The following is a 14,712-nucleotide window of genomic DNA, read 5'->3' on the forward strand; positions in this document are numbered from 1 at the left end:
GTCCAGACCTGTCTCCCATTGAAAATCGGTGGCGCATTATGAAAGGTAAAATACGACAACAGAGACCACGGACTGTTGAACAGCTGAAGCTTTACAAGATTGGGAAATAATTCCACCTACAAAGCTTCAATAATTAGTGCCCACAGCTCCCAAATGTTTATTGAATATTGTTAAAAGAAAAAGTGATGAAACACAGTTGTAAACATGATCCAGTCCCAGCTTTTTTAGGAATGTATTACGTTCATATTAGGTTAATGATTATCTGCTAAAATCAATAAAGTTTTTCAGTTTCAACATGAGGTAGCCTATCTTTGTCATGTATTGAAGTAAATGGCGTTTGAATATGATTTGCAAATCATTCTATTCTGTTTTTATTTATGTTTAAACACAAAGTCACAATCTGTTTGGAATTGGTTTTGGACAACATTCCTGAGAAATAATGACAATGTATGAGTAAGCTACTACGTATTTTAACATCGAACTGGCCGGCTGTCTCCTCATGCAGTCCTTGGGGGCTACCTGGTTCCCAAGAGCACCCACCATGTTGGTGAGCACGAATCAAAATGTAAAAAAATAACCATATTAAAACTATCTGCAACTGATGTCAACCACAAGACACATACAGACATAAAAAGGCATTCCTACCTACAGGAGATGTCGCCAATGTTTGAAGAGAATGGAAGCAAAACAAAATATCTAAAATAGACTACATTTTTACACTTTCATGTGAAATTTCAGACTGAGAGGCATCCGTACATTTTTTTAAATCACTTATCTTTCACCAAATAGAAATTTTAACTCAAAATGTGGCAGGGTCATATTCAATATTGCCCATAAAGCAATGATGATGTCAATAATAAATCAATATCCATCATTTGTAGTGAGTCTGAAACTATTTTGTCTTGCCCTTAAAAAAATGTGACAGAGTGTGCAAAAGTGTCCTTGGAACTTTTTAGTTTCTAAAGCACAAAAGCTCAGTCATGAAGCCAAATCGTTATAAAGTTACTGAAGTACTTGAGATATGTGAAGGGGAAAAGAAGTTTCAAAAACACTTCCACAGAGGGATTTTTTTAATATATCATAATATTGCCAAATAATTTCAAAGGAATCATGGTAACACAAACGCGGTCTATTTTGGGAGTCACTGACAGAACTGTGGGTATAAAAACATGGCTGACTAAACCCAACACGGAGCTTGTTCAGGGTAAAATGAGGACCTTCTTTGTGACATTAAAATTAGCATCACTAAAATTAACATCAGGCCGTGTTCGCACAGCTGCTGTGTAAACTATTCAGACACTCACCTCAGTGGGAGCAAATGTGATGATTCCTTCACTTATTTCAATTGCAACTTCAAGCAAGCGTTTACACGGACCTTATGAGGTGCATTACCACAATGTTACGCTGTGCCCCAACTTCATTTTCAGGGGAAAACAAGTAAATATCCCATGGTTTATGAAGTCACAGCTTCTTTTTTCTCTTTGTATTTATTCACTTCTCAACACGTTTAAAAAAAATTAATGAAAAATAAATAAATATGACAGCTGGGATAGGCTCCAGCACCCCCCGCGACCCTACTGAGGATCAAGCGGCTCGGAAGATGAATGAATGAAAGATGAATGAATAAATAAATATGAATTGGAAAGAAAAAAAACACCACACGGATAAATTTAAGAGATATGATTGTGTGGGGTGAGACTTTGTAACAGTTTTGGCAAGGGCTTAAAACGATGTCAAACCTTGAATCAATTTAATCCAAAAATCATACTTTGACTATGATGCTGAGATCAAACAGCGGTGTGTGGTTAAGGTGGCATCTCACAGAGCGGCGAAGGCTTGTGAGTCTTTCCGTAAGTTGCGAGTGTTGATTTTTCATCAGAGTATGTTTCGGTCTTTGCAACCTTTTGCAAACTTTAAGGAACCCTGACTAAAAAACAAACAATCCCAAGTATTCGCTGCTCAGCAGATACCAAGCGTCTGACTTTATGTTGTGTTTCCGTTATTGTTGAGTTTTCTTGGCTCTATCTGTACAGAAACTATGGCATACAGAGGAATCGTGCAGACTTTTCTGCGCTCGTGGATTAACATATTTGCAGATATTTTCCAATTTTGTTTAAATAATATTAATTACTTTTTTTTTTTACTCCCTATGAATAGCAGGGGTCCACGGTACTCTATAGCACTTTATTATTTTGTATTATTTGTTGTTCTTTAATATATTATTGTAGCCATAGTAGCGGTCGTAGTAGATTCATCACCCGCACAAAACAATATTTGAAAACATACAGTATAGCAAAATGGGGAAGGGTGGTCTATTGCTACATATTGATTAATTTATATTAAAATATACAGTACATCGCTGTCCAAACAAATATTGCAGTACATTATAGCATGCAGAAATAATGTACAAAACACATACATACACAGATGTACAGAGTGCTATGCTCAATACTTATATCTAGATAAAATTCAAATCTTTTTTTCTTGGCTATAAATACACAAAAAGAAAATGAATTTCAACTTTTTCGCAGCGAATGAAGAAGAATGTCATGTCATCTATTGCACTTGAGATCTTGCTCCTCCTCTTTTCACCCCAGTTCTTCTCACCTTTCAACAATGTTTTTGTCTGCTTCTTCCATTTTACATTATAGCCCCCACCTACCCCTCCCCCCAAAAAATGTGCATGGTTTTATTTAAAATAAGAATGCGTGCTCATACCATCATCTTTTTAATTACTTCTACTACTTTATTAAAGTATGAAAGTGAATTAACTATTCTAAACCTGAGAAACAAGGGCGGTAGTTGTCATTTTTAAAATCAAGGGGGATCCCATTTTTGGGGCTGTTCTGTATGAAATCCAATTGTGTGCAAACGGAGGCGTTTTCTCATTTTAATCCATGCTAAAATGTCGAACATGAGTTATTAGTGTCGCAAACTAGAGATATTTAACAGAGCGGGCAAATAGGGAAGAGGAGGCGCCGTCCCCCTGACCCATATAACAGTACATTAAACACACTGAATAATTCCTCACGTTGTGCCTCTCACTTCCTTAGAGACAAACACATGCACACATATACACACAATTGGTGTCTGACATTCAGGCCCCAGAATGTGAACAGCTTTGACCTTTGGCAGTGACATTTGGAAAAAAATGGACCACTCTCACAGGAACACTCTAATAGTTAGTTTCATCCTCTGGACGATGTTGCTGTGTGAGCTGCCAACAAGGGAGAACTGTAAAGTATGCCATCATAGGTCATGCGCACAAGTAAGCACATGCACAGTAAAATTCAAAACGTTTGTGGTGAATGGGTATCAAGAGGGTTGTAGTTGTTGGGTTTGACAGCATGTTTTTAGGTTCAGCCAACACATAGTACACAGGCACATTAGGAAAGGTAAAAGTTGTTGCTTATAGTGGAAAGATGAAGCAATTAAAGGGATGCTGGTCAAGCTCGATTCAATTGAAATTTTCTCATGGTAAATTGTTCAATCTGAATACAAATAATCACATCCGCAGTCAAATTATTGCATTCAGAAAATAAATTCAAGATAACTTTCCCTGTATGCAGAATATGCAGGAAAAATATTGCAGCAAAAGGAGTCACTGCTTCAAATCTTCATTTATGTCTGTGATTCAATTGCTTTTGCATTTCAAATAAGATTATGTTGTTTTCATTATTTAAAATCGTTCTCAGTTGCCTTGATAACCCATCTGTAACCCATTTGTCAAAATATACACAGGATTTCATCCATCCATCCATCCATTTTCTTATCCTCACAATGTTCGCTGGCGTGCTGAAGCCAATGCCAGCTGTCTTCAGGGAGTAGGCTGGGTACACCCTAAACTGGTTGCCAGCCAATCGCAGGGCACATTCACAGATTTAAATATAGATAAACAAACATAACAAAGAAGTGATAAAGTATGGGTTACGTATCACAAACTATAGCTAGGCTACGCTAATCTGTGTATCAAAACTAAACCAAATGTTGCTCTGCTTAACTTTCGTCTTCGACATGAAACAGTAGTAGCAAGTGGCAGATCTCAGCTAGGTGCCAAGTCGTGGTTGGAGAAACACATTTATGATGTACGTAAGTGTTGGGCAAAAACAGCTTGCTCACAGGCACATTTTCAGAAGACGAGGTAGGTAGAAAAGACTTACTTGGTTAATTGCACACATGATGAGGCACTTTAGAGAACAAACAACAGTATTTGAATGCTAGCAATTAGCGTCGATTTTCAAAAAATGTCCCATTTAGGTAACATTTTGTGCGGTCTTGCACACGTGATAATTACTATTCATTCAGGTTGTTGCTGTGTCTTACCTGTAAAAAGTACTTGGACAGTTGATTTGTGTGTGTGTGTGTGTGTGTGTGTGTGTGTGTGTGTGTGTGTGTGTGTGTGTGTGTGTGTGTGTGTGTGTGTGTGCGTGCGTGCGTGCGTGCGTGCGTGCGTGCGTGTGTGTTCAAATGCCAGTGTGCCAGCATGCTATTGGTTCATGTGGCTGTAATTTCTTCAAGCAATACTGACACAATAGTCAGAACTGCAAAAATGTTAGTCACTATAATCATAATGAGGGATTTTATACCGTTTTTGTGAAAACGGTATAAAAGAATGAACAACAGCAATAAAGTGTGTGGAGAACTTAAGATGTGTATGAATCGCACTTTTGAACAATTTAGCTCACGGGTACTAAAATCGGTTGAACGTGGTCAAACGGCACCTTGTGAATGCAGCGACATTTAACTTTGCTGACGCGGGGCAAGCAGTGACGTGACACACGGGCAAACGTGGCCAACGTAATGCCCTTGATATTCAATAAACAGCTGACTTTGCTCAGTAAAAAAAATTCTTTTAGCCGGCTGATTCAAAAATGCGCGTCGTAGTTGTGCATTATGTACAACCTAAGAATGAGCCCCGCGGTAATCATCATCTGAGGAAGCCATTCAGGGAACAAATGACAAAGTGACACATTTTGAATTATCCGATAGCAATATATGTTAGCTTTCTGGCACATTTTAGTGACTTCAGCACAATTTTTACAGTGCAGAGGAAATTCTCAGCTTGGTCACACGAGACTGGCTCATTGAGAATGCCGCTATCCATTTGGCCGTCACTGAGGCAAAACCAGAGTGCTATCAGGCGGATTTAACGCTCCGCTCCCAAGTATCCCTTATTCCCCTTCATGGCTGTTATCTCTTCAACACATTTCCTTTCGTGTTCTTTTAAATCGATTTTGAAGACTGATACGTTTCACGAAAGGAAACACAGTATATGACATCCTCAGCATTTGGCATTCAGCTTAAACTGTGTCGTGCTACTGTTTCTTTGCGGCAAAGAACATGTTGTTACATGAATATGGTGTTGCATTTGGTTAATTGGGAGGATGACACACTGGACCGCTTTTTCACATGCAGGGCATCCTGTACTCAGCAACTGTTAAATCAGAGCTCCCTTTGGACTCATTAGCAGAGAGTAGGTTGACAAAAGGAAGGACTTCAAGTACATCGGCTCCTTCATGGCCTAGCAACTTGGCTTAAAGTGTGTACTTTTCTGCATCTGCCATTACGCCGACTTCTGGGATAGGGTCTACCTTCATGAGGACAAGCGCGAAAGAAAACGGAAGGAAGGATGGATAGTCTTGTACTTCGAGTTTTAAAGTGTAAGAATAGAGGAAAGGAGAAGCAAAATTGTTTTGACGCCTAAGCTAATACATTCAAGGCACCGAGTCTCAAGACAGGGAATATATTTGGTTGATTACACTCAATAACACTGAATTACATTTGAAAACATTACACTTCAATGTGTGAATATGACAAGACTTGATTAAAGATGGATAGCATGATTCTCTGTCACTCGCTCGAAGATATTTTTTCATGTGAGCAGTAAGTCAAGTCAAGTGGTTAGCGCATCGGCATCATCGTTTTTAGGTTTGGGGTTTAACTCTGTTCTGGATTTAATGTCTGGAGTTTGCATGAGACTTTTTGCTTGACTCGAAATTGGTGATAGGCTAATTTGCCAAAACTATCTATTAATAACATAATTGATTGGGTCCGTCAAATAAGCCATGATAGCAAACACAGCCTTGTTCACTCCAGGCTCATTCTGTACTAGCATTGTGCACATGAGTCCGAAGAGCTAATGTACTATTTTCGGCCTCTGGTGTCGTGGGAATGAAAAGCATTCGCAAGCTGAAGTTGCACCTCTGTGCCCTTGACCATTCAATCATAAAGTAAAAGCATTTGTATAGTTTTTCTTTTAGACTGGTGAAAAATCCCAGAAACATCTTATCTGCGTCCAAAAAACTCCAAAACACAACTTTTTAAAAAGAACTAGCTGCAGTATGTGTGTTATTTATTTTGATCACATAAAGTCTAGTTTGCCTTTTACCCCTGTGCTTGTAGGCTACTCCCACCCACCCATATTCCCAAAATCAGCATGCTAGGCCCATTGAAGGCTTTCATTTTGCTGGTTACATAATGCATTTTATGCTACACACATAACTGATGAAGAGTCCAGGGTCTACGTTTCCTCTTGCCAAAGGTCAGCTGGCATAGGTTCCAGCTTCCTACTGACTCTGAACAAGATGAGCACAACAGAAAAGAGATTAATGGATAAAAACTGTGCAGCCTACCGAAATGTAACCTCTCTTCATCGATCAAGCTGCTTTCTGGACCGTTTATGTTAATCGGGGTTGTAGGTGAGCTCGACACTATCCCAGCTGACAGTGAAAAGAAAAGACCACAAGCAATTGCATACAAGTGAGACTCACCGCCGCTTCATCCTCCCGACTGTCGCTGGTGTCCTCACTCTTGTGGTGGCTAGTTGAAGAGCGAGTGTCCCGCTTGCGGCTGGTGTCCGAGCCCTCGCTCTGTCTCTCCCCATCTAGACAAAAAACATGAGCACTGCTCAAAAAGCTGGCAAACATGGCCACTGTCATTGTCAGCTCCCTTTTAATCATCTTCGCGTAATGATGATCCTAAAGAGGATAAAGTGTAGTCCTGATTCTTATCTTCATTAGAATCATTTTTTATGGTCGATAATACTTTCAAGCAATTGCGGGGGGGGGGGGGGGGGGGGTTCTACTTGGTGCCGATTCACTCTAATCAAGGCCATACAAATTCAAGGAGCAAAGGAACAAGGAGCATTAGTCCAGTACAATTATCTCGTCTAAAAATGGTGACAACATTTTTGCATACTAGTGTGTCACTGTCATCTTTCTGAACAGCCTGAAAAGTATCTACTGTAGTTGCATTGTTGCGGATGATGGAATCAGAGCAAAAACAGCAAAAGTTAGAGCAAGTCAATGCAGTGATACAGTTCAACACTTGTGTGTCTGTGTGTTTGAAGCAAAAAATAATCAATCAATCAATAATGAAACAGTAGGCACACAAGGGTTTGTGTACAATCATACAACAAAGACATCCATACTCTCTTCCCTCTCATCTTTGTATTTGAATTGCTCTCTATTTGATCCCACTTGGTTGACAGTGCTGTTGCTGTTCAGATGGGGCGCAACAAAATGTGGTGCCATCAGAGCAGGCATGGGTTGAGGGTGTGCGTGTGTGTGTGTGGGTGTGTGTGTGGGGCTCTCTGGCATGGGGCATGCATTACACAGAGTGGTTCATTGCCTACTGGAGCAGGGGCTCCATTTAGCTTGACACAATTGAATATAGTACACTTATACATGCTTGCATACACAGGCACAGACCAGGGAACAGATTGTGATTAAAAGACAAAGTGGGGAGAGCGGGTAGCTATAAAGCATAATGAGAGCTAAAGGTTTTCCAATATGCCCCCTGAACAAAGAGTCTGAATAGACTGAATTGGAGGAAGTCGCGTGTGTATGTCAAAGATTCAAAATAGAACCAAAGTGACACTTGATAAAGCGCAGACCACCACCAAGGTGGCATTATCCAGTTTGCTTCAACACCAAATCTGTTGACCATGGATTTAACCATTGTATCATAATGAAAAGTGATAAAAGATGTACAACAGGAAAAGTTGGATTTGTGCAAGCGTTGAATTCTATTCCGCAATTTTCTCACACCAGTCACTGATGGTGTCACTGTGTGAATGTGTGTATGAAAAATTTTCTATTCCTGTACGTGCCCTGGGACTGACTCGAGACGAGTCCAGGTTGAACTCTGCCTTCTGCTCAAACTCAGCTGGAACAGGCGCCAGCCATCCACAACTCTGAACTGGATAAGTGGTATTGAAAATGGATGGATGTAGACTTTCTTTCTTTGAAACATGAAAACTCTATTATAAATTGGAATAAATCAAAAATGGAAAACTTCTTGGAATGGACTCTGTTCAGCTTCCGAAGGAACGTCCTTCGATTCCCCCACCCCGCTCTTTATTTTAAAAATACCCATATTAAACACAGAGAAATTGAGGAGGGGACTTGTAAAACATTCTAGACCCTCAGTTTTACATGGATCAGCCTAAAAATGTAACTCATTCTTTCATGGGTCTGCTCTTCCACAAGGACAAAAGCATAAATGAATGCATTTTTTGGTTTTGTGGGCAGGGGGAGTTTGATAACAAGCAACATTTTGTTGAAAAAAAATTACCTCCTACGTCAGAGGAACAGTAATGAAATGTGAACATCCCTCCAAAGGCTCTAGCGTGCATGGCTCCTTCTACAATGAACAACGTCATTCCCGACTAGCGATCTTTGCAATTTCACAGATTCAAGAAAAGTATGATAAAAACTATTATTTGATCTGAAACATGTGACTAACTTCCTGAATAAATGGAATGGCGGAGGAAATTGCCATGCTCAGGTTGCCTCTCTTCCAAACTGCTCATTCTCTCCAATGGTGTGACGATATATTGTGTTCTGACTCTCACTCACCCTGGAAAAAGAAAAAATGAAGCTTTCAGAGAAAAGTAATACCAGGAAATGAAAGTCATGGCAGCTTTCAGTGACAGCAACTTTCAATCGAGCTCAAGCCACAGGCGAAGTGCTCTTAAAGTTGCAAGTTTATAGTCCAACCGGTCACGGTTTGTCTAAGTGGAGCATCCAGGCTCCTTCAAAGCTCAAGCAGATCAAAGGGAGGCTCTCTCTGACTATATCTCATACCTGGTCCCATTCTTCATCTACTGCTGAACAAAAATCTAAAAGCAGCAGGACACTTCCAACTTCTAAGTTTGTTCCTCCGTCAAAACCTCTTTTTAATCTGAATTTCAAAAACCTGCAAACAAAGCAGTTGACAAGGTGGGGATAATAAGGCTCTTGACAGGATCTACGCTTGTGTTAACAGCCAATTTGGCGACTAATGATAGAGACCCTTGTTGCTGGGCTGATTTTAGATGGGATGTTTAAGGAACGTTTTGTAAATGCAACCTATTTTTGTAAATACTGTATGATCCTTTTTTGTAAAAAAAATAAGTATAAGGGCCGGTGGTCGACTGGTTAGCGCGTTGGCCTCACAGTGCAAAGGTGCAGGGTTCGATTCTGGCTCTGGCATCCCTGTGTGGAGTTGGCATGTTCTCCCCGTGCCTGTGTGGGTTTTCTCCGGGTACTCCAGTTTCATATTCCAAAAACATGCATGGCAGGTTGTACCTTTTTTTCAAAGGACCAAGTCACCATTGGTATATCCGGTTGGGGAGCAACCAGACTGCAAGCAAGCAAAAACGAAAGCATATACAGTATTATAAATGGCACGGAAAGTATATTGAAGATATATTAAAATAATACAATATCTCTCTGTGTTTGTACGAATGTTATGTCATCTTGCATTGCAGCAGCTGTGCCCTGCGACGCATAAGCACATTTATTTCGATTTTAGTATGTGATTTATCTCTACAAGCCTGTGCTATTAAACAAGCCAGTCTCAATTGAATCCAAGAATGTGAAGATGAAGAAAGGTGAGTTTTTTTTTTTTTTTTTGCCACCCACTGAAGTTCAAGCAACCTGAAACTGCTGAGTTCTTTCTTCATAAGGCATTTCCATTCACAGGCCATTTCCGAGCTGCAGCGTGCAGGCGGGCACCAGAGGTGGTGAACTTCAGTGAGTGCGGAGGAGTCTGTACCAACTGCTGGACTGTGACGGGACTTCCTCAAACCTCCATGCTACCTCTAATGAAGTAATGAATAGCTGACTGGCAGGTTAATAGAAGCCAATCGACTATGAGTTGTGCCAGCAGCAGGAGGCCATGTGGAATACTGATCACTTAGCAGCTTCCTCTCTATTGTTCTGCCTAATTTGTTTGTGTCCCACTGCCCAAAAGCAGCAGTAGCACCATCAATGATGTTGCCCCCAGCTAGAGGGCAGAATAGAGATGTATCGTTTTATATGTTGAATAACCGTGAACATTTTGCCTCTATCTTCATCAAGTTATGAAAATGTAAATTCAGCATTGTAAATGCTAAAATTGTAAAAGCTTTTGTGTTGTAAATGTGTAAATGCTGAGGTTTATTTGCCCAAGTCATTCGATTTTAATGACAGAACTACTCTGAGCAACACTGCTTATCGATCTGGTACTTTAACTGTATTTTGTACGGTATGTTTTTTCAGGGTGTCCTCCGCCTACTGCCCGAAGACGGCTGGGATAAGCTCCAGCAGCCCCCGCGGCCGTAGGTATGGAAAACGAATGAATGAATGAAATTTCTTCTCAATGTTGCAATTAATTGCATGTTGTAAGGCAACCTGGCCTAATTTCCGCTCGTGATGATGAAGAATGATTATAAGGAGTACAAATTAGCCAAAGGGAGCAGTCAGCTTTATGCTGTACGCCGGGGATTCTCTGACTGGCCAAGAACAAGGTAATGAGTGATTGTTTTGCTGTATTTTGAGAAAATTACTGACTTATTTGATGAGTACCTTTTACATAATGCAATTGCATTCCCTGAAAGTGAAACTTGTAATCAATGAAAGTGGTGTAAGTGTGACCATGTGAACCATTAATGTGTCATATCTCGTTCTCAACCTGAATGAATTTGGACTCTGATTTGGCAACAGCGAATCACATATGGGCAAAAATGAAAAAAATCGGAATTGGCCTGCAGTGTGAACATAGCCAAATTGTCTTGCCTGCATGTGTTCCCATTCAATATAAAGAATAACAGTTTTCAATTTCAGAGCTTTAAGTGAATCTTGTTTTATGCTAATTGCAGAACCCTTGAACAAAGCGGACAAAAGTCAGAGCCATTGGAGAACATTCACATTGTGCTCCTTTCCTCTACGACCTTTCTCACTGTCAAAATGTTTTGCTGGCTTCAGTGTGAATTTCCGGGGTAGACCCCGGTGGAGGATTGCTTTAGAAATGCTGCTGCAAACCACTGGCACTACAAGAATTAGACCTCACTTCAGACATCATTAAAAGCTTCTAATTAGTCATGCTGTGTTTAATGTCTTAAGCAGCAAATTAATCTCATGGGAAGTTCCTGATAGCAACATGTGATAATTTGCTTTGTGTGAGAGCACGCAGGCCAATTTTCGATGTGACCACAATGCCTGAGTGAAGTTAGCTTAGAAATATCCGGGGAGGCATCTTAGAAAGGGAATAAGGCTACAACACACAGTATACTTTATATAAATATAAATTATTGACAACTCCCGTTGTCTTCAACTCTATGACACTATGACTTCATCTGACTGACGTAAGCTGCACTCCTGCTTGATTCAAAATACCTTTTCTTTATTTCCTCCTTAGCAACCCGATTAAAGATGCATTAGGTTGTGGTAACATTTTTTTTCTTTTCTCTAAGCTTTTAATAACAAGAGAGGGACACGAGGCAGTGGGGAGCATGGATAGGGATTCCGACAAGGAGATTAAAATATTGCAGTATACTAATGGTGGAGAGGAGCTTGAGTGGGCTGTAAGGGGGAGAACTTGTAAGAATGTTCACGGAAGGACCCTGAATTGAAGGATGTAACAAACCTCAAACAGTGGTTTTTATTCATGACAATTACATAACTAATTATTCAATGTTAATTGAATCCCTGATTCTCCCCCTGTTGTCTTTTCCAATAGGCTGCTTTTATCACCCCAAGAGCTCATAAAGTTTTACTAGGCGAATGACTTATTTCATAGATAGTGGGAATGACACAATGTGAGATGTCAAATTGAAATCCAATCTCGATGTTGCAGTGGCTCTATTAAGTGCAACAGTCATGGGTTCATGAACACAGACAGTGTGGTGGTGGTTGCAGGGGGCAGCATAAGGCAGTAGTGCTGGCCAAACAGGGATGGCTAATTATAGCAACTAAACTGCACTGATGTGTGCCATTAACAGGCGGTAATGAATCCATTGGAGGGCCGCCCTGATACTGATGAATGGACATGGCTCTCTGTGACCCTACAGTTGACACAACCTCTCGAGGAAAGCGAGCGCACTTGAAGATAAGCGACAGCAAGCCGTGGACGTTGGACGAAAACAAAGAATGAGACGTTTAATGTGGACCGATGCAATAAAAGGTGTGCTGGGCTTTTTGTGCTGTAATGTGGGTCATGGCCAATGAGTTCCCAACCTCCCTCCTCACCCCCCAAGTTTCATCTGCAATGTTATGCATTACACTATAACTCACGAAAGCTGCCACTTAAGACAAGATTCAAATATCAAAAAGAAAAACAAATGCTTTGGTTGAACACAAATATACAAGCAAAGCCCAGAGGCGCAGTGCACTCCAGCAGCCAGAGACAAAGTGGAGTGACCTGATTGCATTGAGGGTGCACAACCACCATCACGCACATGCAAACTGGTAAAGACTATTGTTTTAGAGCTCATCTAATAAACACAATCAATAACATTCGCACTAGAGTGAACAAACGTCTGGTTGCTATCTTGAGACTAAAAGCCAGTGTGTAAAAAGCTCCTCGTGATATATTTGGAAGAATGCATCACAATTTTCCGTCAATGCATTTTTACTACAAGTGCAAACACGAAGAAAGAAATTGAGCAATCAAATGCACAAAAGCTAATACCGAGGGACTGCATTTTATATTTCATGTGTGCATTGCATGGCGCCGTTAACAAAGTGAATGATGAGCTACAAGGGAATCTGTTAAAATGCAAATCTGATATTTGAGCCCAATGTGTTAAAGCATTTTTGACCTGATATCATTCTAAAATCCATATTTAAAAAAAATATCCGGAAGCATTCACACACAAAACAGCATGAAGCACATTTACAGAGTCGTGGCTTGGAGTGCTGGCACGGGTATCACTCATTTCTGATTCACTTGGTGAACTTCTCTTCCCTCTGTCCTGGTACAGGTTCATGTCTATTAGATGAATGTGCTGACAAATACGGTATCCTCCTTTGCCTGACATTTTTATTCTGTTTAATTTCCTGGACCCACCATCGCTGCTGAAACAATGAAAATTTCAACATTGTGGGACGAATCTAATCTAACACAGAAAATACCAGTACCCGAACTAAAACTGTCAAAAGTGTCGTGTATCCTTTCCACTGCATAGCTCCTCGGCTTATAATTTGTACTGTTTTGCATTTTTACCATACAAAAGTTTTAATTTAACTTTGATAACAAACGCAAGACTTCTTTTTGGACTTGAATGACCAATGACATGCCTGTACAATAATCATCGGGCGTGTGATGGCAACACTTTGGCTGGATTGATTATGTTACGTAAAATAGCTAAGATTAGTTTTATTTGCATTTCTTGTATTCAAGTATGAGATAATCAAGGGCCATACAGCATTCTACAATGGATCTAATTTATGAATCAAAACATGTTTTTCAAACACCATAAGATCTCTTTGAAGGTTTTAATGGTCCCTTTCATCGCAACACTCAGTTGCCATAGAGACAAGACAGGAATAAGAAAACATACCCCCATGTGTGGTATACAATATCTAAAACAAGGCAGTTTGAGAAAGAATGGAGGGCAGGGGCAAATATGACTCCAAGGTATTCATTGTGAATCCACACGCAAGTGCACGGACACTGTGTGAACGCAGCACAAAGCAATCCTTGTGCTGCGTTCACACACCCAGAGGAGGCTGCTCCAATTCCAGCTGCAAAGATAAGGAGCCCGCATCCAACATTGCAGCTCTTGTGTCACCAGGGAAGCATTAAGAGAGAGCACAAAGACGCTACATGTTTTCCGAGCCCCCTCACTCATTTGCATACATTTGTAAACACTAAAACAAAGCCAACATGGGCTATCTCGCTAGACTAATGCACCGGCGCACCGTTAGCTCAATTCGGAGCAGAAGGTCGCATCCAAATGAGGCGAGGGTGCTCGCCGTAACCTTTCTGTGATAATCCATGCATCATGTGGACTCTTCTCATCCGAGACACAGCACAACAGATCGGCAGCGTGCAAGAAAAGCATCCTTTCAGGCAACAGTTAGGTGTTTCACTTGATCGCAGAGCCTCACAATTAGGACTCCTGCATGGCACTAAGGCATGTGTGGCACAAAATGGGTGGGGGAGGGAGAGAAATTCACACTGGTCTTGAGGGAGCAACGAGAAAGAAGCAAGAGTTGTGGGAATATCAAAGGAAAACCGGAGACATTAGATAAGCCTGACTTGAAAACCAACAAATATCAGTGGAGCCTCAAAACACTGAAGACTGTATTGTACTGTATGTAACGCCAAATAACCTTACTCTGTTTACATCCCCCGTTTCCCTTTCCCTCCTCGTTGTGCGGTTGTCATGTGGCTCGTGTGGTTCTCTGCCGCTTTGTCTTATTTGTGCTTCCAAAATCGCCCGCCTTCTGAGACCAACTCATTTGT

At 40.7% G+C, this 14,712-nt stretch overlaps 1 protein-coding gene across 1 annotated transcript in view; it reads right to left on the reverse strand.

The window, feature by feature from the left end:
- Positions 1-14,712, reverse strand: part of b4galnt4a (beta-1,4-N-acetyl-galactosaminyl transferase 4a) — a 209,985-nt gene that overhangs the window by 124,626 nt on the left and 70,647 nt on the right. The window contains exon 2 of the mRNA XM_052060029.1: positions 6,771-6,883. Within this exon, the coding sequence (XP_051915989.1) occupies positions 6,771-6,883 (113 nt within the window). The remainder of the gene's footprint in view (positions 1-6,770; positions 6,884-14,712) is intronic.

Source organism: Hippocampus zosterae, chromosome 3, assembly GCF_025434085.1.
Source record: "Hippocampus zosterae strain Florida chromosome 3, ASM2543408v3, whole genome shotgun sequence".
NCBI classification, from domain to species: domain Eukaryota; kingdom Metazoa; phylum Chordata; class Actinopteri; order Syngnathiformes; family Syngnathidae; genus Hippocampus; species Hippocampus zosterae.